Genomic DNA, 27867 nt, shown 5'->3' with positions numbered 1-27867 from the left:
ATCTTGATTGATTTCTTTCTCATTTTGTTTGGAGGAAATGAGGCTGGTCGACTTTATCTAATTGTATACTTCCAAACTAAATTTTCATGATGAATGACAAATGGTGCCCATAGCTCTTTAGTTCTTCCTTTTTAGCTTCTTAGAACTACTTTTATAGTGAATGGTTTGCTTTCAAGCTATCTAATGGAAGACGTGAAACATCAAGTTGTGTTGAAATTAATGCAAAGTAATGACTTTCATTGGTAGCTGTAAAAAATGAGATAAAGATAATCTAACATCAATTAATGAGACATTAACTATGTTTACTTTGCATGCAATTAATACATTTCACATTTCTCCTATTATTTTCTCCTAAAGTAAATTATTAGTCACAATTAGGTTAAAATTTTTAGTCACACGACTGAATAAAGCTTTTCACATCAAATCCAATTATCATTTAGTACTATTAATATATTAGGTGAACTATCCTTTTAGATAAGTAATACAATTTGGATTTGTTGGCTTTTTTTATTTTTCTTTGTTTAAGAAAATTTTTTGACGCAATAAAAAAAGTATAATTCTTGTCAAAGGGTTAAATTTTCCAAAACTTTTTGAAAGTTGCACAAAAGTGCATATTGACTAAGTTTTCACATCAATTCAAACCATTGGATTAGCCTTCACACAAGTAATTCAATTCAAAATTGTCATGTTATATTTAATTTTTATATTCAAGTTAATTTTATTGTCAACTACAAAATTTAAAAATATTTTAAAATTATATTAACCTCCAAATGTCTTACTTATTGCATAAATTCAAGTCATATTAAAAAATTATCTTTATTGTATTTGAACATTTGACTTCTAGATAAGTACGAGTTTAAATTTTTTTTCTAAACAATAAATATGTTACTCTTTGCACAAATTAAATTTGAAGTTCTTATGTTATTTTCATCTGCTTCAAGTATTTAATTTATTGTATAAAATTTAACAAACAATGTCTTTTTTTTTATTGATTTTGTTTAAAATTAAGCCTTTCTGGAAGACTCGCGTAAGCAATGACATGAAATCACTTAGTATAAAATCAAAATGAAATCAGAATATTTTGAAGCAATTAACTTTTTGAGGTTCCAGCACGAGGGAACAAGATTTGATTCTGTAATAGTGCAAGAATCAGAATTTTAGGCAATAGAAGCAGAGTGAGTGATTAGTGAAAGGGGGAGGGGGCCCATAAACCTAGACTAACCTTAAAATGGGTCAAACTTCTGGAACATGGATGAATAAATTGTTCTCCATGGTCATTTTTTCAAACATTTTGATTTGACCACTCCTCAGCTATTGATTTTTGATTTAAACCAAAAGAAAGAAATTCCAATGCCATCACCGCCCATTGCCGATCCATGTTATTTATTCTAGTGTTCTAGCGAAGTATGCTGCTTTTAATTTTCATATGAAGATGCTATACAATTTGATTGTTGTTATTATAGTTTGTATATAATTTTACTAATTTCCTTTATATATATATATATATATATAATGTCTTTTGCGTCCATGATTAATCAAATGAAGGGTTTTACTTACATTCAAACCTAATAATTCCATCATTTATAAAAATAAATGTATAATTTGACACCTTCAAAGGTTTGTTCGGAAGAAGATATAGAAACGAGGGAAATTCATATTATATAAAACTTAAAGTGCTCAAAGACCAAACTTTGAATACATTGTTCTTATTTCTGACGAAATAATATAGGCATTTTTGTACATTATTAGAAAATATGATTTGAACAAAGATATATAAAGACCTTTCATAAAAACAAAGATATATAAATATTAATTACCTTGGCTGAAATTTGTGTTAGTGTCAAAAAGTTATTACTTTCTCTATAAAAAACGGTATTTACGCTTATAAAATTTTTAAGATTTTTAATTTATCTTATGTGAGATAAAAACATAATTTTCAAGTATAATTTTCGAGATATATATATATATATATATATATATATATATATATATATATACACTTAATTTGAGTAGATTGCAAACTTCAAGTCATAATAGCTTTTATTTTTATTTTTTTTACATCGAGGAAGCTTAGGTTAAACAATGAAAAAAGAAGAGATTCACGTATAAATATTATACAATAACTCTCTTAAAAGAGAATACAATCGTCAAATTACATTTATCTTGTCAAAATTTATTTTTTCAAAGATAATTTAAACTCATTTAAGATATTCAAAATCTCAATGTTAATAGCCGTTGGGTTATATGTGGTTAAAAATTGGATAGAACTCTAAATTAAATAAAAGAAAAATTGGGGCCAAACCTTTCTGCTTGTGTTCTCTTAGACGATCTTTTTCGAGGTTAATTACAACCCAAATAATCGAACCAAGGGTAGAGCCAAGGGGGTGATGGGTGATGACGGCTGCTACTCCTTAATTTTTAATTTTTTTTATTATTATAGATATAAAATTTAATATATATAATATAACTATTTATATAATTATTTTTTAACTATTTTTTAATTAAAATTTTAAATTCGTCGCTAAATGAGGCCATCCTTTGAACAGAGCAACATGAAGTAGATCCCAGTAAAACAAATTCTTCAAGACAAAAATGGCGGAGGCCATGCAGGCCCACTGTAACTTCATGGGGGCAGGGATTGAAAAGTAAGAAGAATAGCGAAGAATAGTCCATCGATGGGACATTTTTCAGGCCCAGTGCACCTTTACTTTCTTTGGGCTGTCTATTGTGAATTTCCCAAAGTATCTATAGATACAAAAGTTGCTCCCTGCTCCTCTTTCCATTTATTTTTTTGGTTTTGAAAAGCCTCCTCTTTCCATTCATGGTAAGATGCTTCATATCTGGTATTGATCATGCATTTGAAATTAGCATTAATGAAAGATCATTGAAAATGTTCGAATATAATGTCACTTATTATCATTTTTTTTATGTGTAGATGAACTTATAATTCAAGAGTCAAGTCAAGTGGAGTTTGCCCCCATTGTAAGATACATGGAACTACATATCTTTAGCTAATTACAAGACCCAACTATACCATTGACTTAAAAGAGAAATTATAAAATTAAAATAGTTATAAAATTTAATTATTTTTTTAATTTAACATAATTAAAAATAAATTTATATAATTAATTAAATTAATTCTTGACAGTATCATCTGTAATTAATCTGTAATGTTTCGTTTTCACTTTACAACTAGATATCTATAAAGACTAGTCAAATTCAAAACCCACCATTAAACATTCAATTTAATATTTTTGTTCACTTGGCCAAAAAATTTATATTTCTCAGTAGTAAATTAGTAGTTTGCAAATAGATTAATAATTCATGCAATAGAAATTCAACCATGGAAGTCTTTGTATATTAGACCGACAACATTTTTTTTTTATCTTAATCAAATGGGTTACATTTTTATAGAATTTTTGTGAAGACAAATATTTTTTAGAAAAATTAAATAAAAAAAGGGCAAAAAGAATCCAAAAATTGTCAACTTTTGACTGGCTTGACCCGGTGTGTGTGCGCGTGTGAGTGAATCGTGACAAAGGCGCCTGTTGAAGAGGGAAGTTGCAATGGTCGGCTTCCAAAGCACGTGACAGCACGTGCAAAGCCCCATCGTAGTCAAAGCTTAAATGCACTCTTTTTCTTTTTTTCGTTTTTTTTTTCTATTTTTGGCCTTTTTCTTTTGTTTCCGACTGCAAAAACAATGGTGAAAAACTGAAAATTTGTTAAAAAGGTGCAAGACTTTAAGATCCCATTCCCAGATCACGTGAGTTCGTCATCCAACGTGAGCTCCCACGTGGTGTGACGCATCAATTTTGACCTTTCTTATACACGTGGCAGTTGCCCTTGATCCATGAATTCCTTTGCTAAGTAAAATTAATTAAGATTACACTATACAAGATTTTTCTATATTATTATAAATTTTATAATTCGAAATTCTAAAATTAAAAATCTCTAAGTTTGAATTACCTAATCGTCACCTTTGAGACTTTAGGTATCCTTCTTGCTATTATATTCTTCATTTACATGTTGTAATAATGCAATTTAATTTTATATTTTATAAAATAAAAAAAAATTAATAAAAAATCCGATCTATATCAAAACTAAACAGACCGAAAATAAGTTTCTCAACCTCTTAAAGAGATTATTTGAACACATAACTAAACTATAGCACTGAGATTAGATTTAAATAACACCTAAAACATAAAACTAACAATACCAAAATCTTATTACAAAACCGGACATTGAAAGTTATCAGCATTAGTCTCCACATCAAATAATTTCATGTAAGTTTAATATTATTAAATTAACTAATTAGATATAAGTAGGGATTAAGTTCTATAATTGAAAATAAGACAATATCAAACAATATAAAAGTAAGAAGAGGATCGAAGTATTATAAAATTGGGTTTATTTCGTAAAATTACCATTTTTGCTTTAAGAAGTTGATGGTCAAATTAAATTAAACAAAAAACAAACCCTTGAACAGAGTCAACTGACATAAACAACAACAACCAAATAAATAAAAAAATAATTATTTATATATAGTTTGTAGAAAAAAATTGAAAAATTAATAAATCCGGACTGACAAGCAGGTGCAACAACAAAAACAAAAGCATTCTCGCAAATTCATGAAGACGCCAACTCCTTCTCCAAGTAAACTGCCTCTCATCAACAGCTGTTGCTGCTGCCTCCTCCCCCCTTTCCCATGTGCCAATTTTCATTTATAAGCTTTATCTAATGCATTTATTTTGTAGTATATTCTTTGTGGTATAGCCTATTATTATATGCTTTTGCATGTGGTTCAATTTAGAATCTCATCAATCACAACCATTGAATTGGCCTAATATTGATGGAGTTTGAATAGTCAATGTAATGTCTTCACTTTGTTGGACATTGGTAAATAAAGGAATCCACCACTCATCAATTAAAATTATCCAAAGTTAGATTAATGAGAAGCTATATATATATATATATATATATATATATATATCTTATGTTTAACTTATTCATTTATCATTTCTTTCTGTGCATTAAGAATCGGCACAGAATGGGATAGTCTTCCTCTTTTGAACAATTCATCAAGTTAATTTCAAGTATAAAACTTCTTTTTCTGGTGAATGAATGTGCTCTTACTTTAAGAGAGTGATAGTTGAACTATCATACTCATATCAATTAAGGGACCATGACTAATTCCTTCTCCCAACAATACTTGAGGACAATGGCTTGAAAGTTGAAATGGTTCTGCCCAAGTTCAACAAAAAGCTGAGGGAACCCTGGCGTAGTGCCGATGCAAGCATATGGGAGAAAGGACGAGCTGAATTAATTGCATGCCAAGATGATAAATTTGTGGCGGAAATTTGGTAGAATCATAAAAACGTTTCTTGAGAAAATGGACAAGATATACAGCAATAATAGAGAATGAAAAAAAAAGAAAATGACAAAAAATATAAATAACATTATCCTCGAAACGAAACTTCTTGTTGTGAATGTAAAAGTTGGGGTGAACAGTAATGTTGGTTTACAAGGCTAAGAAATCTAGCCTTGCATGTACTATATCCTTTCTATTTGCTAATAAAAGAAAAGCAATAGGTATAGGGCGCCTCCCCTACATGAATCAAGAGAATGTAAACTGGGATAATCTAATTTACACCAGGGAAAAAACCCACTTGTATGAGCCAAGTATAGCCCTTGTTTCACAAGCTAGTTATATTCAAGATGCTTAATACCTATAATAGGTTAACAATGTAGACGAAAGTAATTAATTAACATGAATTATTGGTTCTGGCGTAACTAGTTTCATGCTTTCATACCCACCCTTCAACTGTTCTTATTTATTTATTGAGGCAAACATTCTTTACTTAAGCAAACTAAAGAAGGTTTTTGAACCTTTTAGATCATCTCTATAACGTTCACTAGGATATTAATACTAATCCTGTGATGGTGATGTGAACAAAAAGTCTTCACCGATGGAAATTTTTCTACTAGGGTAGAAGACGTTTCTTTGCTGGGGGCACACAGCCTTTGACTGAATAAGTTGGATATGCACACTTTTTATAAAAAAGAGAGAGAGAAAGCGTGACTGTTTTTCTTACCTCACTTGGGGCTGGGTTTTTGTCTTTCTAAAACTTGTCAACACGCAAAATATGGAGAGTGTCGGTTCTGTATTTTTGTTCGTGGCCCTACCCTTTACTTTGGGTTGGGATCATTGTTCACAGATTTGACTTTCCCTGTGAAAGACTAGAGTTTTTTTGGGTGGCTACCAGGATCGGGACCCCACCAGTAGAAACCATCCCAAAGCGTGTAGGCTTCTTTGCTTTGTTGCTCTTGAAATCTTTGAGGATTTTTCAAATTGGGAAAGCGGGATGAGACTTGTAAAAGCTTTGTATAGTGTAAATGCAAGGTTAGATATGAAGGGTAATCGACAAATTTTCAATCAGATAGGAGGATTTTTGGCAAAATTGCAAAAAAGTTAAATAAATTGGTGGGTTGCATGTGACTTTGAGACTTTTGTTTTTTGCTTTATGATTGATGATGATTGACAAAAGGATGAGTGCATGAAAAGTCAAGTGTTTTTTAAAATCATTACCCCTTAAACTTGTACACCCAATTGATACATGCCAACCTATTTATTGATTCTAATTAATTGTTTGTACTTTAGATTAGGTTTGTGAGTTTGATATAATTTCACAAGGTAGATTCTGTTTTATTGTTCATCAAACTAGGATGATGGGTAACCTAATGTTGAAATTATTACGTAGTACTGTTTGGTAGTTTCGTATTGAAAGGTATATCATCTCAATCTACACAAAAGAGTTGCTAAAAATTATTGTGCTCTTATCAAAACTAATCAATCATGCTTTAAATTTAGCAGTTTCCCAACCTACTCTCTTTTTGGTGATTTGATTTTAATCTGCCATTGTATCATCCCGTCTCTATTAACTGGCTCCTACAAATAGTCTATCACGTTTTGTTTTAGTGATGGTTACTTAGCAAGTAAGATTATGCTAAAAAAGACATTGTCATGGCTTGTCTGCTCTTGCTATCCTTTCTTCTCACAGAAAAGAAAAAAAAGGATGTCCATAGTTTAGAGTGAAATCCCTTAATTACCTCAGACCCCATGAGGAAAGGAATTGAAACAGTGGATTGGAGTAGATGCTTGTAGCACATGTTTGGTAATAGTGAGGATGAAAGAATCATTTGCAATGGAAAAGAAATCACCACACAATCAATCTTTGATTATCAGAAGAAAAGAAAATGATGGTTTGCAGTAATTTTTGGTGGTCACTTGACTGTTGTAAGACAGAAATTTAATTTCACATGTTAATAGAAAGCCCTTTAAGACTTTTTAAGTTCAAACTTCAAATCATCAGAGATCATCAGCTTTGAATCAAATGATAAATTTGATGTCTTATTCTTGGTCCCCCCACCAACTTGATTCCTACGTTTATGTCAAGCCCCTATCATTCATTGTGGTGAGCCAATCCATTCTATTGAGTCCCCCCTCCATTTTTCGATTCCCCCATACGCTGCTGCTGTACATAATAACAATGGAAAAATCTTAAAAAAAAAACACAAGAAACACGTACAATAATCGAGACACTGAAAGTCTGAAACACTTTTTTTTTTTTTGTAGCCAAACTTCTCGTGGAAACCTGAGAGAAATTCACCAACTACGTACTCTCGTTTCAGGCTTTCTTTCTTTCTCTCCTTTAAATAAAGATTTAATTTAATATTGGAGCCCTTTCTTGTCCCCCTTTTAACGCCTCCCTCATTTAAAGTCGACCTGGGTTTTCTCTCTTCATCCTCTCTTCTCCATGTTCTTTGCTGCTTCCTTGACTCCACCTGTCTCATTCCAAATCTATGTTTATCAACTCCATGCTTGTTCTCCGTCTTGTTTAGCTTTGATTGACTCTTTCTTGCTTTTTTCTTTGTTTGTGTTTCAATGGATTTCAAGGACATAACAAGAGGTTCTCGTTTGCAATATCATTTCTAGTTTCTGAAACAGTTTTTTTTTTTCTTTCTTTCTTTCCGGTATAAAATTTTGCATGTTTGATTGTTTTCAAAATCCGGGCAGACCCTTTTCTTTGCATTGTTTGACAACTCGTTTTTCATGGATCTTGTAAGCAAAAGCTACACGAACACGATCCGAGTCTCACAAGCTCTTTCTCCAATCACGAGTCCAGGAAACTCAATCTTGGGGCCTCATTTGCATTCATCAGATACAAGTTTTCCCATTATAGCTATTGCTGTCATAGGAATTTTAGCTACAGCTTTCTTGTTAGTCAGCTACTATATCTTTGTCATCAAGTGCTGCCTCAATTGGCACAGGATTGATCTTCTAAGGCGATTTTCTTTATCTCGAAGACAACACCAAGACCCTTTAATGGCATACTCTCCAGCAGTGGAACAAAGAGGACTTGATGAATCTGTGATAAGGTCAATCCCAATATTTCAATTCAAGAAAGGTGGGAACAACAGATATTTTGGAGAAAGAAGCTTTTGTGAATGCGCAGTTTGCTTGAATGAGTTCCAGGAAGATGAGAAGCTGAGAATAATACCAAACTGCAGCCATGTTTTTCACATTGATTGCATTGATGTTTGGCTTCAGAACAATGCCAATTGTCCACTTTGCAGAACAAGCATTTCGAGTACTAATCGGTTCCCAGTTGACCAAATCATTGCTCCAAGCACAACACCACAAGATCCAAATCCATATACCGAAAATGTTATTAGCGGTGATGAAGATTTTGTGGTGATTGAATTAGGTAACCATAGTTCTACTGATCAAATATTGCTTGGCGCACAAGAAAGACTGAACTCAGGGGAGTTATCGACGCGGTCAATTAGTCCTTCACCAAGGAAGTTGGAGCAGAGAATTGTGCAGAAAAAGGAAAGGAAGTTTCATAAAGGTACTAGCATGGGAGATGAATGCATTGACATCAGAGGTAAAGATGACCAGTTCGCAATTCAGCCAGTAAGGAGGTCTATCTCAATGGATTCATCCGCAGATCGGCAGCTCTATTTAGCAATTCAAGAAGCTATAAGACAGAACAGGCAAGTCAGTGAGGTTAGCCCCATTGAAGGTTGCAGTAGCAGAGTGAGAAGATCTTTCTTTTCTTTTGGTCATGGCAGAGGATCCAAAAGTGCAGTTTTACCTGTTTATTTGGAGCCATAAGACCAGAGTTTTAGGGTTCTTTTTTTTTTTTTTCCATAGAGATTTTTTATATGTTGAGAGACAATTAAATTTGTGACATAGAAATGTTCCAATTGAAATTGAAAATCATTATTTTATTTGAATTTCTTTCTGGGGTTTATAAATTATAATGACTTGGGGTAGGGGGCTGGTCCATTGTGTTCTCAAATGACTTACAGCCATGATTATGAGCATCATTATTCATTGCTTAAAGAACCACTTCCTTTTTATACAGTTCTTTGTTAATTTTTATTTCTTTCCTTGATTGCATCAAGTATTTGTCTCATTTTTGCTTTGACATAGAGACAGAGAGGGAGATTATGAAAGAAGTGGTAGAAGGGGGGAGGTCCCCTTCAATTGATTTAGCTGGCAGCAAGGGGGTCCTCTTCAAATTAGAGAATCCGATAGCTACCAACTTCTATTGCCAATAATGTTATGGTTGTTGAACAAAGAATATATGGTTTGGTCTCGGTTGGTAATGGTTCTAATTCTTCTCAAGTACACTATAAATTTCCAGCCTGTAAGAATCAGCTAGTTTAGCTTTTGAAAATGGAACTATTATCAGAAGTTTAGGTATCCCAAACCATTACTAAATTCTTTTACCATATCACTGCATAGTAATCAATACCATGAGTCACCAATTAAGTATACCTAGTCAATGTCACTTGTTCCAACTCAACTGCCTGGAGAACAAGAGATCTTAAATTGAAGTTGTAATACCCCTGCCTGTGAGGTTGATGGTTTTCCATTTCTTTTTCCTTGTTAGGTTTGGAGTAATCATCAAGTCCATTTTCTTTTTCAATTTTCTTATACCCTTCATTCTTTCTTTAGATCTTCCTTTGCAATCAACAGTTCCCAGGGTCAACGATAGACCTTATGGAAAACCTCAATGGTCCTACTGCGAAATTGAAGATTCTTCAAATATTAATGGCGTAATGTGCAAGCCTTTCAAGGTCTTCCTCCTGGTCAAGTCAAGGGTGTGTGTAATTCAACAACACTTATTTCCGCCTGGAAAAATTTTAACCTGAGCTCCGTGTTTCCACATTTTGGTGACAAACTCTTCAAAAAGTAAATGCAAAGAGAATCAAATATATGGGGGAAAGAGTTGGAAACTGGGAGACCGGAGACAATAAGGATGCAGCTTCTTCAAGGTGTCAAAAGGACAGAAAGAAAAAAAAAAAACCCTCCATATATTGTTGCAGTGAAACTAAAGAGTTAAATGGTACGTATACAAATACATTAGATCTTCTCAATACCTTGTGGAGATCTAAAGTACAAAGCCACACTCTTTTGTTCCTGATTTCCATTTTCCTGTCACTAGCAGACACATAATCTACCTTTAGACTGCTATTAAAACGGAAATTCTATGTTACTTGTTTTGCCCTTTAGTGGCTCTTCACAAGGCAAAACAACATATCACCCAAAACTTTGTTTCACCCATGTGCTTGTAAGCATGGGCAAAGATATGATAACTGTTGCAACCCTCAGGGCTTGTGGTGTGTTGGGATTCATTTGGATGGAAAAAATATATAAAGATACTACAATTGGGTAAAAAAAATGGCGCCATAACTCCATCACTTTGTGTGATGAGATTGCAAAATTATTTTCTTGTAGAGAAGCTTAGATTGGGAGAAGGGGAAAATTTTGTATAAGATGATTGTGTTCTTGTCCAGTATATTTTATCCTTTTAGATAAATGGAATTCAATGATAAAAAGAGAGCAGGACCAGCCTGTTACAAAGTACATTGAGAGCTGCAATATGCAGCAGAGAAAACAAAGAACAAAAGATAACATAGAAGGGGAGAAGAATACAAGAAACAACAAGCCAAACAAGAGAAGGAATTATACAATAAGAAGTAGGTCAGCCCCAGGCCCCTACCCTCACCAAGTATCAGAAAGCTTACCCCTAAATGACAGTAGATGCACAGAACTTGGCCGATTGCTCACCTTACCCTTTTATTATGTGTTATGAAAAACAAAACAAAACAAAATCAAAGATTGTAGTCCTTTCTGGCCTTTTCTGTATGGGCCCATTTCGTCTAGGAGCTCATTGGGTCAAATCTCTGATAGGCCCAATAATATAAATTCAGTTTTTGATTTAATAATTGGGCTGGGGCTCAGTTTTAACTCCCCTTTTGGGCTCTCCGAATCCAATAAAAAAATTACAAAAATAAAAATGTTAATTACGGTAAATCCGGTAATAGAAGAACATCATTTTAACTTGACGAGGAGACAAAAGAGTACGAGATTTTCTTCCAAAATTCGCTTAACTTCCAATTTTTTTTTTTAATTCTTCTGCTGAGACGTTTTAGCTCTCTACGTCTCAGCTTCCATTACCAAAGCTCTAACATCGAAGACCAAAACGACGGCAAAGAGAAAGAGCTGCCAACCATGAAGATAATGGTAGCCGTAAAGCGAGTCGTGGACTACGCCGTTAAGATCAGAGTCAAACCCGACAAGGTAAAAGAAATGATAAAACCATACCAATCAATCGATTTATCGAACCCAAACTTTTAATTTCTCATTTCACTGAAATTTCCACAAAAAAAAAAAAAAAATGGTTTGGTTTGTTTTTCTGTTTTTGGTAGAGTGGGGTTGAGACCCAGAACGTGAAGATGTCCATGAATCCGTTTTGCGAGATAGCTTTGGAAGAGGCTTTGAGAATTAAAGAAGCTGGGTTGGCAAAGGAGGTTGTGGCGGTTAGTATGGGACTCGCCAACTGTGTGGATACTCTGCGGACGAGTCTTGCTATGGGTGCTGATAGAGGGATCCACGTGGAAGCTGCTCGTGAATTGATTCCCCTCACTGTTGCTAAGATTTTGAAGAAGCTTGTTGGGGTTGAGAATCCTGGGTTGCTCATTCTTGGAAAGCAGGTTTTGTCTTCCTCTTATTTTTCATTGTTTTTAATTGTTCTGAGGTTTTTAATGATTTTTTTTAAAGGTTCCGAGATGTTTGGTTTAGTGGTAGTTTGAATTGGGGGTGTTTAAAGGTTCTGTTTTGTTACTTGGGATTGTTTTAGATATGGGGAAAGTTTTGATCTTCAAATTCTTCTGGGTGTTTGGTTCAATGGTTTTATGTAGCAGAATAGTTGTACATTTTGTTTTTTCCCGATTGAGCTGGAGATTGTTAATAGAAATGCAGGTTTTTATTTGGTCTTTAATGAATGTTGAACGTTATTGCAGATTCATATTGGGTGTATGGTTTTATGTGCTTGTTCATTTCCCATTTCAATTGATTACTGAAAAGATGGAGTAAAATGAATGGGAATGATGCTTCCAGTTTTAAAGTATTGGTCTTCAGTCCCCTGTAAGTCTGGTCATAAGCTCGATTAAGTTAAAGTATTCAAAATGGTCATAGCTGAGTAGAGTTTCTTGGGTAAAGAATATGTAATTTTAACTTGTACTGAAATTTAGGTTCTTTTTGTGTCCCACCTTCTTATTTGGCAAGGGGCATGCTAGGCGTTTATTTCAGTAACATGGTGAAGTTTCTCTTTATGTTTGAGCCTTCAATGAGTATGTTGCTGTTAAATTTACTGGATTTTGGACATTTTATCTTAGGCCATTGGTTTGTTAGTATTTATTAGTGGAACTTGTTTTCTTGTTCTTTTTTACCTCTTTGGTAGAAGAAATTCTTTTGGAAAATCATTGTTTCTTATTATCAGGATTCTTGTGTAGGCAATTGATGATGACTGCAATCAAACAGGGCAAATGATAGCTGGGCTGCTTGGATGGCCACAAGGAACCTTTGCTTCAAAGGTTGGTTCAGCAGTATACATATTCAGGAACTACTCTTCTACTGCTGCATTATTTTTTACTCTTTTTTTTTTTTCTGTTGATAACATATGTTTTCATATGAAGCTTGTTCTTTGATTTACAATCATCTTTTGTTTGATTAGAACTGACCAAAGGTCATAAGAGGAGTTTTTGAGATTGTTTGGATGTTAGCAGTATTAGTATGTCAAGGTGAAAGAGCTGTAGAATTGTATGGGCTTTTATTCTTATTACTATTAATTAGGCTGATATTCTTACCAGTAACTCTCTTATTGTGTGGTTTTCATATCTAATATCTCTGTTTGTATGTCAAATGTTTTTATGATTCTGACTGCTGCTTTTTAGTAGGTTGTGCTGGACAAGGAGAAACAGGTGGTAACTGTAGATAGAGAGGTGGATGGTGGTCTTGAAACACTGTGTTTGGACTTACCTGCTGTGATCACGTAAGTACCTGATCTATCAAATTTTGATGCTCATTTATAGGTAGTGAAACATCCATTATTTGGGTCTGGCTCATTGAAGCTGTTCTAATGACAACGAAATATTGAAGATTTTCCATTTAGCTGTTGCATGTGATACAAATACGTACAAATTTTGTTAATTATTGAAAGTGCTTATGTTAAGTATTTTACTGTTGTGATTTGTGAAATACAAATTGGTTTTGTAAATAACATGTAGTGATTTTGGCAGAAAGGACTGGAAGAGTTCATGAATTCTTTTTTCATGCAGCCAGGCATGTAACCTCATGAATCTGTTCTAAAGCTGTACACTAGGTTTTATTTTATATATTTCAGTTATGGTGGTGGTGTTGGTGGTGGGTGAGGGATGGTGGTACTGTATTTGCAGTACAGCAAATGTTCTGGAGAAAACAAATCATGCATAGGTTTCCACCACGTAAACAAAAACCAACTGCCTTTGGTAATCTGTATAGAAGATAATACTCGAAATAATTTGTTATTAACAATCAGTTGTCTGCATTATCACTTCTAGTTTTAGTGCATATGCATTTTGTGTAACAAAATTCCTGTTAAGGTTGACTTTTTGTCTGTCATCTGCAGCACTGATCTAAGACTGAACCAGCCAAGATATGCAACCCTTCCCAACATAATGAAGGCAAAATCGAAGCCCATAAAGAAATATACACCGGAAGAGTTGAATGTGGAAATCAAATCTGATTTAGAGGTCGTTCAAGTCACAGAACCGCCCAAGAGAAAAGCAGGAGTAATTCTGTCTTCGGTTGATGAGCTAATCGACAAGCTTCGAAATGAAGCTCATGTAATTTGAAAATTCCTCACTTCTCTGATAAGTGGTCCAGCTGATTCATAGCTTCTTCAAATAATTGATCACACCGAACTCAAACTAAAAGTTTGCATAAATGGAAGTCTATAACATTTCCCAGTTCAATAAGATTCTGCATACTAGTATAGAGAGTATGGTCTATGATGGTGGGTTGTTCAACAGGTGATAGTTGCTTGGGCTGAGCCAAGCTCTGGGTTCTTCTTACTTTAAAGTTTGGAGGTTTGCAGCTTCGCCCAATCTATTAATCAATCATAACATACACGAGATAGATAACATTAGAAAAGGGGGATGTGCCATTTTTTCCTTTGAAAATTCTCAGTGGAACAGGAAAGAGTCTTCCAGCTTGAATTGAAGTGGGAGTATTTTGAACTAAAGTTCCTTATTTTCTCTAATTTGTGAAAATCTAATCCAAAAATATTAGAACGGCAGAAATTGGGTTGGGGTGCTTGGTTGCCACTTACCAACAACTTTTAGCAGTAAAAAGTAAGGACGCGTCGGCGTGAGGCCCGGTCATTTCTCTAACTCAGACTCCTCCACGTGTTCCAATTTTATTGGATATAGTTCGCCACTTTCAACCAAATAAAGAAAGAGGATTCCAATTCTCATGTTAACCTAGTCGAATCCGTCCATTTCCTGATTGATTTACAATTACCTCGCATATATATTTTATGCGAAATTGCGAATATTGGAGTGTGGAAGTGGTGAAAAATGGATTCAATTGAAGACTGGGATTTTCTGGATTATAGTTTCATCGACGAAAATACTTCTCCAGATTTACTTTTGCCCAATTACAGGTGCCTTTTTTTTTTATTGTTTCAATTCAATCTAGGTTTTTTCTTTTTCAGTAAATTTTGAATCAATTGAGGGAAATTTGTGTCTTTTTCGTTAGATTTATTTGCCTTGTGAATTCGATTTTGTTAATTTTTTGTTTCAGTGATGGTAGAGAAATTGAGTTGTCATCTGGAAATGTTGTGCATCAAGAAAAGGAATTCGAGGATAGAGATTGCTCGCGCAAGAGGTATTATTTCAATTCATATTCAGAATTTGTCTATTTACTTATAGGTTTATAGTAATTTAATTGTTAAATACAATTCAGAAAGTGTTAATCTGAAGTGGGTTTTTTTTCTCTTCCAAGTTTTCATTTTAGTTTTGCTATGTTTTATTCTTATAATTCTTCATGTTGAAGAGGATGTTGCAATTGATGGCATTTTTAGGGGACGCAGTGGATCATGCAGCAGGCCAGGAACCAAAGCGTGCCGTGAGAGATTGAGGCGGGAGAGATTGAATGAAAGGCATGTATCCTTGGATTACTGATACTTTTCTATATATTTCCTGTTGTTTTGTCTTAAAACAAAGGCGTTGTTTTTGGTTAATGGTTGCAGTTTGTAAAATTGATGATAATTTGAGTTGGTTATCAGTTGTTTGTTTCATTTGCATTTCTCTCTTTCAAGGAGGTAAGATGCAATTTAAAGGAACAGATTTTGTTTATACTCTTGTAGGTTTCTGGATCTAAGCTCTATTTTGGAACCCGGGAGACCTGCTAGGACAGACAAATCGGCAATACTTGATGATGCCATCAGAGTTTTGACCCAACTGAGAACTGAGGCTCAGGAGCTCAAAGAAACAAATGAAAAGCTACAGGAGGAAATAAAAAGTTTAAAGGTTAGTTTTTTGAATAAGTATAAGGTAGGAAATTTTCTTGTTAGGCAAATATAGACATCCACTTCATTTTAGATATATAATCAGCTCCAATGTTCAGTGAAATACTGGTCGTTTAACTCCTCATGTTCTTGTAAATTTGTTAAAAGTAGCTTTTTATTATTATTATTATTATTATGTACCCTGTTCAATGTTTGATGTCTTGAGTTTTAGTTTATCATTATGATGGATCAATTTATTTTTTGATATAACGATTATTTGATGCTTATTTGTTCTTAATTTCTTGCTGGTGTATATAATAATCACTAATTATGATTGAAATGGTTAGTCAAATAGGTTAGATGATTGTGGAGATAATTTAGATGAAAGTTGAGAAGTCAATATTTGTGCTCGTTTGTTATAACTCAGTTCTGGGTAATTTCACTCTGAGATGATGTGCACATTATTTAGATTGAAAGGATATAATTAACTGAAAAGGTATTGCATTTCCATGTTCTAGTTGGAAATATCAAATATGCCTCAACATTTTTCTTTCCCTTTTGATCTCAATTTGGTGGAGCTGGAATCATGTTTATTGCCATGTCTTTGTCATTCTGAATTTTGATCATTTGTATTTGTACGAGACATTTAAATGGAATGATAATGGAGTTGTCTAGCATTTGAAATCTGTCTTTCTAAGTTTGGTTTCTTCACCGTGGCACATGATCTTTTTTCTCTCGCTCTATATTGTTAAAGCAGTTTGGCCATAAAGTATGCATAGGAACTTCCACTATTGGAGTTTACTGAGGAAGCAGAACCACCTCTAGGGATGTAGCATATAGATAACAATTCTGTTGATGAATGATTGAAGTTATCATTTTGTTTGAGATTGCATCATAAATTTGGGTGCCTTATTTTTCTTTTCCCTTTTCCTTCTGTTAACGTTCCATTTCCCAAACAGGCTGAGAAGAATGAACTTCGTGAAGAGAAACTTGTGCTGAAGGGAAATAAAGAAAAGATAGAGCAGCAACTGAAAACAATGACCATCCCACCAGCCGGGTATCTTCCTGCTCACCCAGCAGCATATCATCCTGGGGCAAGTAAGATGGCTGTTTTCCCTGGTTATGGTTTGGTCCCAATGTGGCAATATTTACCTCAGTCGGCACGGGATACATCTCATGATCATGAGCTTAGGCCACCTGCAGCTTAGTTTCTTCTATTTTTAATTATTGGTTGAGGTTAGGACTTGTTCGACAATCTCAAATATCTTTGTGTATCCTCTTACAGTTTTGGCCTTGGTTGATCTGTAAATATATTATTGGAAGTACGATTATCCCATTCGGAATTCAACCATTGGTTAATGGATAGCTGGACTGATCAGAACCCTTGTTATTCTTGAATAAATGATTCTTTCTCTGTCTACATGAATTCCAAAACCTTTCTCTCTCTCTCTCTCTCTCTCTCTCTTTCCCCCTTATTGCTCTTGCTGGAATTTAACACTAGTAGCTTTTGCTTCAGAATATGGAAGCTGGAATTTCTTATCTAGACGGAATTTATAGTGTTGGGATTTAACACTAGTTAAGAATGAGTCAACTTTGCGTTAATTTGTAGTTCTTAGGCAGTTAAATCTTTTGTGCAACTTGTTTTTGGAACATAGTATCATGCTCAACTCCTTATGGTTATGCTTTGGATGAAGAAATTACAAAGACACGCCATTCAAATTACCATAGATGATAACAACTTCTACGAGATTTTTGTATTTTTACCAGAAAAGGAGGAATAAAAAGGGAAGGGATAAGGAAGTAACAGGGAATTCCATGCTTGAAGTTGAACTTTGGACGAAGCAAGCTGGCACTGTGAATCTCTGCAGGGAAACAAACACTGTTCCGTCGTTCTTTCTAATAAGATCATAAATTAGTATGCAGATACGTATTTACATTGTCAAAAGCCAGGAAACGAAATTGCTCCTTTGCCCTGATCTTCTCCCATCTTTTAAATGTTTATTTTTTTCCTGGATTTATCATTATTAATTTATTACATTATGGTGTTCCTCTTTTGCTCTTCAAGGTTCGCATTGCGATCCTTCCCTTTCAGCTGAAAAGCTTTTCTGTTCTTTAGGGTCATTTTCCTGGTCATTAACCGAGTAAGATTGCTCTTCTCTTCCAAGTCGAGCTTCCTGATCACGATCTTTGCCCCACAGCAGCAAATACAGGCCAACAATGACAATTACTCCCCCTAAAATGCTGAACAGGTGAACTCTTCAAAGTTGTTGTTCTTCATAGAGTATAGAGAAAATCGTGAGCGAATTGAATCTGAAATTACCTGCCCGTGTAAAGCTTTTCACCAAGGACAAAGTATGCCAGGACTGCCACCAGTATTGTTGAAAGGGGATTGAACATAGTCACAAAAACTGGCCCTTTCTCTTCCGTGCACCACAGTTGAATGAAGATTATTAAACCAGAACACACCACTCCCTGTCATGGATGATTCGTAATTAGAAAATTTACAAGAAGACTAAAATTTTGTTTCACTACCTTCATTTAACTGTAGAATAAGCCCCTGCTTACAGCATATAAAGTAGCCCAGAAATCAATATTGAATCCAATTGTCCAAGCAGCTGGTTTATGCTGCACAATGACTGTGAAGACGGCTGATTGTGCTGCCCCAACGAAGCTCATCCAAGTTGTTAGTGACAGTGGTGCTGGATATCGTTTCAATGTAAATGCCTACAAATTTTTGGAGACCATAAGCATACGTCTGCATCTCTGGTGTGGAAATTATCGGTATCTTTCATTTCACCATTAGTTACTTGCAGAAGATCTCTTGTTCTGTCTCATATTTTTTTTTTTTGCTCGTTCTATATTTAATCATTGATTTATCAGGGCTGTATCAAATATATATTTATGATTTCTTTGTCTTTCTCTTTACTTTTTTTTTATTCTCTGTTAGCTATAGTGTCACATGCGGCTTTAATTTGGTCAAGGCATAGGTTTTTACCTGCATGATGTACCATATAGACCAAGTTATGCAGCTTGCAACAGTAAGAATTGAACCCTTCACCCAATTCTCATGGATGACGGATTTTCCTTGAATATGGATTATAGGATGCCATAGATTTTTTATGGCAGGACCCTTGTACAATGTCATCGTCGTTACACCAACCAAGGAGACACAGGTCCCAAGACCTTTGGCTATTCCTCGAGGATTCCGAAGATCAACAACCTCCAATCTGCATGAAGTTGATCCTAGGTATGAACTGATGGTTATAGTCATGGATGCTTTGGTAATTTATTGATCAAGATGAATGCTAACCTGAGCACAACTGCAATTATGAATGTCAAAGAAGCTATAGTGTTGACAATTGCTGCAAGGAAAGTTGGAGAGGTATATCTCAAGCTTGCAAAATACATGTTGAGAGTCAAACTCACCCTGTGGTAATTGGATGAAACATAAACTTGATTAGTTTGTTTTGGTTTTTACTGAAATGTGGATATAACTTTTAAGACATCTTTACCCAAGGATGGAGAGAACAAATATCTCGATAAAAAGGGCGAATGTCAGCTTTGGCCTTGTTTTTCTGCGGCAAGGAAAGAACAGAAGTTGTGCATATCAACATAAAACATGATTGCAAATATTTTCAGAAAGGATTGGCACACAAGTCATATCTGCATTGAGATGAATATTTATGCACCTTTCAAGGAAATAGGCAAAGGGGAACATCACAATGCCAGCTACAATGTGTCGATATGTTATGTGGACATGAGGATTCATCCCATGATTAAAGCAAGCTTCAGTGATAATATAGAGGAAAGTATAGCCTATCTGAGCAAGTACCATGAGGAGATGTGGCTTGAACCGTCTGTAAATGTCTAAACCTGAGCCTGCCTTCTGCGCCATAGTCTCCAGCCTGCTCACTTCTTCACAAGCTGAATGAGCAGTCCATGTTTGGTGTGTGTTGTGAGTGAGGCAGAGAAGAAAAAGAAAGAAGAAAAACCCAGCAGAGAAGCTTAAGAGAAGAAAAGAGGCGGAGGGAAGTAAGCTTTGGTGTGTGTTGTGAGTGAGGGTGTATTTATAGGCATGAAGTGAAGTTAGACGTTGGAGCAAAACCAGGATAAACTGTTGGGGAAAAACCAGGATAAACTGTTGGGGAAAACCAGGAGAATCAGGTAAGCATGGTAGAGTTGGGCTGAAAATCAGGAGAATCAGATAAGCATGGTAGAGTTGGGCTGAAAAAGTTTAATACAAAAAGTCATTTAAAGTGTTTGACCCACTTTTGTACGTGCGTGAACCTATTTCATTTTTCTTTCTTATAACAAGTTTATAGTTGGTTTTTCAATATAAGACATTCACTTTTTATGTATTTTGACAATGTGGGATGTTTGAACCTTATGAAATATATTATTTTTCAACAAAAAAAATGATAGATTTGTACTTATTTCAATTCCTATTGCATGTTGTTGTTAGCATCATGTTCTTGACAAAAATTCTATCTAAATTGATTCCCTAATTAAGCCAAATGGCAAAAAGAAGGATTATTCTCATGCTCTCATAACCTTGGATTTTCAAAGTCTCTCACTCGCATAACTAAGACAGGTTATTAGATAGGAGACATAGGGAAAAAAAAGGATGGTTACCAAGCAACTGTAATAGCAATTTGCTTCAATCTTCGAACAAGTGATGCCAGATTCTTTAATATGTTATGCTAGCATATCACCTTTTACACCTTAACAATGAAATTCCTATCAGTATCTGCTTCAATTTGTGCAATCATGAAAATATGCTAGCATTTCACCTTTTACACTTTATCAATTAAATTCCTATCAGTATCTGCTTCAATTTGTGCAATCACGAAAACATGCTAGCATATCACCTTTTACACTTTATCAATGAAATTCCTACTGGTATCTACTTCAATTTGTGCAATCAGGAAAACTACTAAACCTTTTCTTCACGTATTTGCTTTTACGTGCGGTTGCAATCATGCAACGACTCAAGTCCATGACCCAATAACTTTTCAAACTTAAACTATATGATTTGTTGGGAATTAACAACTTTTCAAGCTTAAATCAAGTGATTTTCGAAAGTTAGAGTGATCATATTTACATTCAATGTGAAATGAAAGATATCACAATAGATTTTCTATTACTCACTCGTAAATTTTCAATTCATATAAAACAAAAAAAAATTATTGATTGATGAATATATTTTGATTTTATTCTTATTCGTAAGTTTCAAAACTCTCTTTTATTATTTTAATTTCAGTTTGGTGATTTCTCAAGTCAAGAATTTTGATCATTAAACCAAAATTAAGGAAAAAAAAACTAAAAAATTCTTCATGGAATCATATTTGCAACAATGTCTAACAAATAATGACTGTGGATATACAGCAAGAGGTAACTTACTAATTTGTTTCCTGCTTTTGCTACAAGTGTTGCAATACCTTTTCTTTATGAAAAGATAAGTTGTATTTATTAATTTGTAAAAACAGACTATGATTTACTAAAAGATCATGGTCTGTGATAGCAGCAAATCACTACTCAAAAACAGTGGAGCAAGATCCAACCGTTACATCAGTGTGCCAAGCACAAAATAAACACAGCGGGCACAAAGGAAAAAAAAAACTCATTAATTTGTTTCAATAACTTTTGAGAGGAAACTTATTAATTTGTTCCTAGCTTTTGTTACAATTGTTTCAATAACTTTTGACTAATTGACTCGGCACTTTGTAGGTTAAATTAGTTATACAATACTGAATAAAAACTTGCAATTTCAACTTGCAAAGTCGGTTTGCCAGAAAAGAAAAAAAAAAAAAGAAGAAACTCAAACAGGAAGCATCAAGAACAATTTGAATTGAAATTAAAGTAAAAATTAACAACATAAAACTGTAAAAAATATACATCTGAAATGTTAAAGGAGAGAGTCATAGAGCATCACTGTACTTACAACTGACTCTGGTTCTCCTGGAATGATTCCAACTATGACCAGCCTCGAAAATTTCAGCAGTCTTTCCCGCAGAACTGTATGCTTATGACAGCAGCCAAAGCCAGTGGGGAGACTCGAGCCCTGCATTTTACTGACCTCTGTCATAACCTTTTAAGATACTATGTTGCCTGCTGCAATGTGTCGATGTCACGATGTGCATGGTGTTTTTGCATTTGCCATTTGTGTAAAACTGATTTGACATTTTTGGTTCTTCAACATTGAACTAGTTGAGATTGTTTCTTTGCTCTCAAAGGAAAAAGATGAAGTGCATCGCAAAGGATATATCTAATTGCATGCAAGTTGGCAAAAGCTGAGATTGAGTCGGATTCTGTTTTGCTATGTCATTGTCAAATAAATATGAAATTTTACAACCTAATACTGTTATGAAATATATCTTAAAAAAATAACTATAAGAGAAATATAAAAGAAAATATTTAGAGGAAATAAGAAGATTTTATTCAAGTGTGTATTTACAAATAAAGTGAGAGACCTATTTATAGGCCAACAACTTCTTAAATCATAGTTCTAATCTAATTTTGTCTAAGAGTTCAAATCATATTACATTTCTTGTATCTTACCTATTAGGCTGCTTGACTTGATCGGACATTCACATAATTGTTCACAACAAAAACTACTTAATTTTCACCTTTTAGTGAAAATATTAGTTAAGCATCAGTTAAATGAAAAGTCCCATAAGGTGAAATAAGTAAATATGAAAACATGAAAGTATATCTATTCAACACGGCACTGGATATATAAAGGTAGAAAGAGTTGGCACAAACGAGGCATTTCTTCAAATTCATGTATAGCATATTGGAAACTAAGCATGCACTACGCTATATGTCCAATAGCCATTAAAACGTTGCTTTTCTTGGGTTCAGCGTTCAGGGAATAATAAATCTTTCGAAAAATGATGGACCAGGCCATCTTTGTTAGCACTTGGATGTCAATTCATCACTTCTAGCAAATTATGGGAAAAAGAATTGAAGCACGTCATGCAATTCCACCAAAAGATGGAAAAATCACTATGAAAATGTTTCAATTAATGAAGCTCAAGGCTCTATAGTGACTCTAGTCTCCTGCACTTAGTGGGCTGAGTCAACATCTTGGCTTGGTTGTCATTACTTTGGTTTTTATGTCAACTTTTCCATCTTCAACTAGAAATTCATGGATGCTACAACATTACAAGTATAGAATATAAGTCTAAAATAGAAGTTCTTTAGCTACATTGTTTTCTAGTGCTAAGGCTTATCTTTGGTGGAACCAAATTCAAGAAAACTATAAGTCATGATTCATGGACTGTAGAGCCTTACAGCTTGCATGTAGGTTTAAAAGTCAAACGATTAGAAACAATGATAATTGATGGGTAATTTTGAAATGTTAATTGTATTGAAAAGAGAAAGAAAAAGGTGGATTATTAAATTCAATGGTTAAGGATCAAATGCATGATGGTGGGGTAGAGCGTTAAGTTAATCCAGCATTTCTTCTACTAAGGCTTGAGCAGGGGAACCACTTTGAAACACAAAGGGCCCTTTTCGGCATTGCATTTAGGCTCTTGAAAAAGCTGATTTGGACTGCAAATGCAATGTGAAATGGAGACAAAGTTGTTGGTGTAATTGGCATTTGAACAAAAGAAGTGATTTTCCATCACAAAATTTGAAAACATTAATTCATTTTTCTAATCCAACCACAGCAAGAAAGAGAAGTAGGACAAGCATAGAGTGGCCAAACATATTTGAGCTCTCAGCATACAAGCTGTCATGGAATGAGACGATTCTGTAGTTGCAGCCAGATACATTTTGATGGAAGGGCAAGTATCCACAAGCATACAAATGGCAAGCCCATCATTCTGTACAATATAATTTGTTAGAAATAAAAATGGACAAGAAAGGGGGCATAACTTTCATGCCTTGCCGTGTAAGCATGTTGGTAAGAGCATGATTGAGCAACCAATTCACCAAAGCCCACTGTGGTTGAAGTTCGACTTTTCAGCCACTAATTTCACATGATATAGACAAAATAATGATGTTTGCCTCATCCCATCTCCAAAAAATGTTTGTATCATAAATTAGTAATTCTTTTGGTAGTTCAACTACTTTGCTTAGAAAGGAGGAATTCCATATCTATTTACTTTTCAAATCCACAAAACTGATGTTTTATTTGCCACCACCAGAAACAAAAAAAATGATTCCTAAATGAGGAAATAAACAATGCTGAGTATCATAAAACTATATTCACTTTTTTCTTTTGTATGGACGCTATGAGAAGATCAAAATTTCTGAGATTAACACGTTCTTGAAGGTGGAAGAAAACCAAAACCCTGTACAACAAATGGTTTAACCTGCAGCCAATAGCCAAAGCATAATTAAGGATGATATTGCAATCGCTATCCAACCGAGGAAGGCCAAGGCAACTGACAATTGATATTTTTGGCATTCTTCTCCGAATTTGCAATTTCCCACGTCATTAAAGTACAATACTGCGATGCCTGCTGAGGCAGAAGCTGCAGCCAGAGATAATGTAGCTGTCACCTGTGTAAAATTTAATAACAATGTGACTTAAATAAATGGAATTCATGAAAAATTCAAGAAGGTTCAGAGGTTCCAAAGAGGCAGACCCAGTCTCCGACTACAAAAAGGCTGACTAGAACGGGACTATGAAGGACCTTCCTTTTGACCAAGGCAATTCCATCTAGTAATGCAAGACCAAAGCTCCAAACAACTTGCAATCCCATTGAAGCAATCAGGTAGCTGCAAAAGCAAGATGGTCTTCATAAACAAATCTTTAGTTTTTCTAGACTGAGATATACATATGCAAGCCAGTAAGATTTATCCAACTATAACCCAATGATTATAGCCCCATATCAGTACTGAGGAATATTTCAAAGATAATTGCTGATGGTAAAACCGAGTTCACAGTTGGTTGCCTTGTCCATAAGTTATGAATGGCCCACTATTTAAAGTTTTTCCATCACTGAAGTAGTCTATATGAACTACTTAAGAAGCAATATATGAGTGACTAAAGGGAAAAATTTAGGAATGGAAATCCCTATATATGCATTTGGTATTCATAGAGGTTGCACCAATTGGTGATAAGATTGCAGAAACAGCAAATGGACTTCAGTGATAGCAGAGATATAAAAATAGATATGTTTGATGGCCCATTAAGAGCTAGCGAACCAGAAAATAATGCAGCTAAGATTAGAATGCTCATTCATAAGGACTTGTAACTCAACAAAAATTTTCAGCACTTGAATTACAAACTTAAAATAGTGGAATTCCATTGATTACATGAACTATTCAGGTCTCACTTCTGGTTAGTCAATTTGCGTAAGTCATAAAATCCATTGATCATACCTCAGACAAAAAAATTTCAAAACTAAAATCAAACGAATATCATGCCTATGAGAAGTAGCATAAATCATCCTTTCTATGGTTTCAAAAGATGATGAAGCTTTTATCATCATAAGCTTAAACCTACCACATTATATCTCAACTTGTTATTAAGTGCTAAGTAATCAGGAAATATAATCAGAAGTTGTGACTTCACAAAGCACAACCCTGGTCTCATATACTTGACCCTAATATTGTCCCTTAGAGGATGCAAAAGACAGAAGAGCAAGATCTAACTTATACTGGATTAATTTCCTCATAAGCAAAGCATCCATACTGAAGCAACTGTACATTTTCGTCTATCTATTTATGCACAAGCAGAAGCAAAGAAAAATTTGCCATATATCATCCCTTAATAAATAATATCTAGCATAGAATCTGCGACAATGAGTAAAGTAAGAATCAATTTCTATCTACCCTTCATTTTCTCTAATCCGTGTGTACCAAATACCCAACCTGAATTCCCTATTACTTTTTCCAGAGAGACACAATAAGATGGAGATATATAAGACAAATGATCAAATAGTCCCTAATACAATTATATGAATCAGGAAAAACACATAAACTGTCACCAGTCCACCACTTCTTTTTCACAAATTCAACAATTTGATGAGGAGGGTGAAAACTGGGTAACATTTGCAAAATTACCAGCATTATAATCTCTAATTCATCAAAAAAAAAATATTCCTGATTTAGTTACTATACAGAAAATTCTTTAAAAAATGCAGTTTATTTCTCAACTATATATATTCACCTCACTGTCACAATATACAGCAAGAAAGCAGGTATTCAGCCTCACAATTGAATGATATACAAACATATTTTTCAACTACTTTATCAGTAGGCTCAACAGAGAATCCGAAATTTATTGCAGGATCAAGACAAAAATAAATATTGACAGATCAGCCCATTCAAAATTTGCAAACTAATCAAAAAACTCTGCACCCTGCAGGATTCCCAACCCAACATGGTCTTCTTCTTAACTTTTTCAAGCACAAGATAGAAATTACGATTAAAAGCAAAAGGCAGGAAATTATGATCCTAGCTATATACAGCATAGCCTTAGAAATAAACTCTAAAAAGGAAAAATTACGAGTAAAATAAATTCAGCAAGAAACTATAAAAGAGCAAAAGGAAAATACCAGAAAGCTGTGAAATTGAAGAAGCTAGAAGTAGTAGCCATGGAAGCAATTGACCCAGCTGCAAAAACACATTGTGCAACCCTCAAAAAGAGGCTAGTCAGCGTCCCTGGACTTCCAGGAAATACCCTCATTTTTATTCTACCTCCAAATCCAAAGAACACTCTTTTATTAAATCTCCATAGATCATCTAAGCACAGCACAAACCATATAAAAAGAAAAACCAGCCTTTTTAAGACAAATAAAAAAGACCCAGAAACTAAGATTGGAAGAGTTGACGATAAACTTTCTCAGGGTTATGTTACTTACGAATTAAATTATGGAATTTGTAGAACCCGGACAATAAAAAAAAGACAAAAGAAAGAGAGGAATGACATGAACAAGTGGAACAAGAAACAAACTTAAGAAAATGGAAGACAATTGTCAAACAAAAAATATTAAAAAAACAGGTTAATTGCCAATATTGTTATTACAAGACAAAAGTCTTTTCACTTCTATTTTCAGCAGAAACGCATCAAATACTTTCGAGTTTCAACAACTACCGAACTATGCCTGAACTGAAACTTCATCTTAGTGGGTGAAGTGTAAACTGTAAACTAATGATGTCTCACGCGACTTTTCTTCTCGTGCAAATTACGCTTCAACCTTTTTTTTTCTTTTCTGTCGTTGCAATAATGGGTAATTCACTGATTTGTATTCAACTTTTTGTTTTTGTTCAAATAAGCCCCACATTAGGTTTGGATTTTGGATCAGGCTTTCACTTGTCCCTATTTTCTCAATCATTTTTTTTTTCTTTTCACTCTCTAATTTAATACTGCCATATAATTGGTAAAGTATACATTAATTGATCCTAAATTTACAATTTTGTGACTATAAATGAAAAGGAGAAGGGAAGAATGCATTTTTTTTAATTCATTGTACAATTTGATGTAATTTTTAATTAGATAATGCGTTTTCTTTTTTTAATATTAAATTATATGTGAAAACAAAAAGACGAAGCAATTTTCTATCGATGTAATCACACTTTATTTTCTAAAGAAATTATTAAAAACATTTTCATTTCTTTTGTTCTTAATTTGTTTTAGATTTTATCTCATTAATGTTTTTGCTATTTATTCTTTTTATTTTCATAAATATTCAAAAGAGATAATTTATATCTTAGTGAAATCATTATCTTTCATTGAACATTAATTATAATTATTTAGTTTCATGTAAAACCACTACGTGCTACTAAAATGGACTGATCTTGCTATCTGGGCACAGTTTTATAGTTTTAGTTCAGAACTTGTAAATTTATTTATATTTAGATCTAGAGAAAAGAAGTTTTGACTTTACTTTTTAAGAAAAATACGTATATTTATCACTCAATCAAATACTTGAAAGTAATTTTTTTTCTTTTTAAATATATAAGTTTAAGTTTTAAATAACTGAATAAATACATAACGACTTTATAA

The 27867-nt window shown here is 34.0% G+C and overlaps 5 protein-coding genes across 12 annotated transcripts; 3 read left to right on the top strand and 2 right to left on the bottom strand.

The window, feature by feature from the left end:
• LOC18603200 (RING-H2 finger protein ATL16) lies at positions 7498 to 9291 on the top strand. The gene has a single exon (XM_018119799.1). The coding sequence runs from the start codon at positions 8111 to 8113 to the stop codon at positions 9173 to 9175; it is 1065 nt and encodes a 354-aa protein (XP_017975288.1). The 5' UTR covers positions 7498 to 8110; the 3' UTR covers positions 9176 to 9291.
• LOC18603199 (electron transfer flavoprotein subunit beta, mitochondrial) lies at positions 11379 to 14400 on the top strand. The gene is made up of 5 exons (XM_007035027.2): positions 11379 to 11653; positions 11782 to 12066; positions 12868 to 12948; positions 13312 to 13406; positions 14022 to 14400. Exons 1-5 carry the CDS (start codon positions 11585 to 11587, stop codon positions 14245 to 14247), a joined length of 756 nt encoding a protein of 251 aa, XP_007035089.2. The 5' UTR covers positions 11379 to 11584; the 3' UTR covers positions 14248 to 14400.
• Positions 14547 to 17322, top strand: LOC18603198 (transcription factor bHLH104). 2 transcript variants are annotated; one of them, XM_007035024.2, is made up of 5 exons: positions 14547 to 15056; positions 15197 to 15280; positions 15477 to 15554; positions 15762 to 15924; positions 16862 to 17322. In XM_007035024.2, the coding sequence occupies exons 1-5, from the start codon at positions 14971 to 14973 to the stop codon at positions 17108 to 17110; spliced, it is 660 nt and encodes a 219-aa protein (XP_007035086.1). In that variant the 5' UTR covers positions 14547 to 14970; the 3' UTR covers positions 17111 to 17322. The 2 variants fall into 2 exon arrangements, with proteins under 2 accessions (XP_007035086.1, XP_017975289.1); XM_018119800.1 differs by having other exon boundaries at positions 14841 to 15056; positions 15206 to 15280.
• Positions 17632 to 22091, bottom strand: LOC18603197 (WAT1-related protein At4g08300). Of its 6 annotated transcripts, none has more exons than XM_018118802.1 (8): positions 21844 to 22091; positions 19592 to 20016; positions 19415 to 19477; positions 19213 to 19329; positions 18898 to 19129; positions 18468 to 18626; positions 18223 to 18374; positions 17632 to 18143 (listed from the first exon to the last, which is right to left on the bottom strand). In XM_018118802.1, the coding sequence occupies exons 1-8, from the start codon at positions 21985 to 21987 to the stop codon at positions 17963 to 17965; spliced, it is 1473 nt and encodes a 490-aa protein (XP_017974291.1). In that variant the 5' UTR covers positions 21988 to 22091; the 3' UTR covers positions 17632 to 17962. The 6 variants fall into 6 exon arrangements, with proteins under 6 accessions (XP_017974291.1, XP_007035082.1, XP_017974294.1 ...); XM_007035020.2 differs by having other exon boundaries at positions 19592 to 19826; XM_018118805.1 differs by having other exon boundaries at positions 19592 to 19807.
• LOC18603196 (CASP-like protein 5B3) lies at positions 23998 to 26975 on the bottom strand. 2 transcript variants are annotated; one of them, XM_018118791.1, is made up of 4 exons: positions 26417 to 26975; positions 24500 to 24632; positions 24301 to 24413; positions 23998 to 24223 (listed from the first exon to the last, which is right to left on the bottom strand). In XM_018118791.1, the coding sequence occupies exons 1-4, from the start codon at positions 26545 to 26547 to the stop codon at positions 24103 to 24105; spliced, it is 498 nt and encodes a 165-aa protein (XP_017974280.1). In that variant the 5' UTR covers positions 26548 to 26975; the 3' UTR covers positions 23998 to 24102. The 2 variants fall into 2 exon arrangements, with proteins under 2 accessions (XP_017974280.1, XP_017974281.1); XM_018118792.1 differs by having other exon boundaries at positions 24097 to 24413.

The sequence above is a fragment of the Theobroma cacao genome, chromosome 4 (genome assembly GCF_000208745.1).
Source record: "Theobroma cacao cultivar B97-61/B2 chromosome 4, Criollo_cocoa_genome_V2, whole genome shotgun sequence".
Classification (NCBI taxonomy): domain Eukaryota; kingdom Viridiplantae; phylum Streptophyta; class Magnoliopsida; order Malvales; family Malvaceae; genus Theobroma; species Theobroma cacao.
Note: the sequence above shows the minus strand (reverse complement) of the source record. Positions and strands in the feature narration are given on the sequence as shown.

Bases quoted from the DNA above. Each gene is read 5' to 3' on its own strand.
- LOC18603200 (XM_018119799.1), top strand. From the start codon at position 8,111: ATGGATCTTGTAAGCAAAAGCTACACGAACACGATCCGAGTCTCACAA.
- LOC18603199 (XM_007035027.2), top strand. From the start codon at position 11,585: ATGAAGATAATGGTAGCCGTAAAGCGAGTCGTGGACTACGCCGTTAAG. The intron at 12,949-13,311 runs GTTGGTTCAGCA...GCTTTTTAGTAG, and splicing joins AAGGAACCTTTGCTTCAAAG to GTTGTGCTGGACAAGGAGAA. The intron at 13,407-14,021 runs GTAAGTACCTGA...TGTCATCTGCAG, and splicing joins GACTTACCTGCTGTGATCAC to CACTGATCTAAGACTGAACC.
- LOC18603198 (XM_007035024.2), top strand. From the start codon at position 14,971: ATGGATTCAATTGAAGACTGGGATTTTCTGGATTATAGTTTCATCGAC. The intron at 15,281-15,476 runs GTATTATTTCAA...TGGCATTTTTAG, and splicing joins AGAGATTGCTCGCGCAAGAG to GGGACGCAGTGGATCATGCA. The intron at 15,555-15,761 runs GCATGTATCCTT...ATACTCTTGTAG, and splicing joins CGGGAGAGATTGAATGAAAG to GTTTCTGGATCTAAGCTCTA.
- LOC18603197 (XM_018118802.1), bottom strand. From the start codon at position 21,987: ATGACAGAGGTCAGTAAAATGCAGGGCTCGAGTCTCCCCACTGGCTTT. The intron at 19,130-19,212 runs GTTAGCATTCAT...AACTTCATGCAG, and splicing joins ATAATTGCAGTTGTGCTCAG to ATTGGAGGTTGTTGATCTTC. The intron at 18,144-18,222 runs GTAATTTCAGAT...TCACCTGTTCAG, and splicing joins GAAAAGCTTTACACGGGCAG to CATTTTAGGGGGAGTAATTG.
- LOC18603196 (XM_018118791.1), bottom strand. From the start codon at position 26,547: ATGAGGGTATTTCCTGGAAGTCCAGGGACGCTGACTAGCCTCTTTTTG. The intron at 24,414-24,499 runs GTCTGCCTCTTT...AATTTTACACAG, and splicing joins TTTTTGTAGTCGGAGACTGG to GTGACAGCTACATTATCTCT. The intron at 24,224-24,300 runs GTCAGTTGCCTT...TATTGGCTGCAG, and splicing joins GAATGCCAAAAATATCAATT to GTTAAACCATTTGTTGTACA.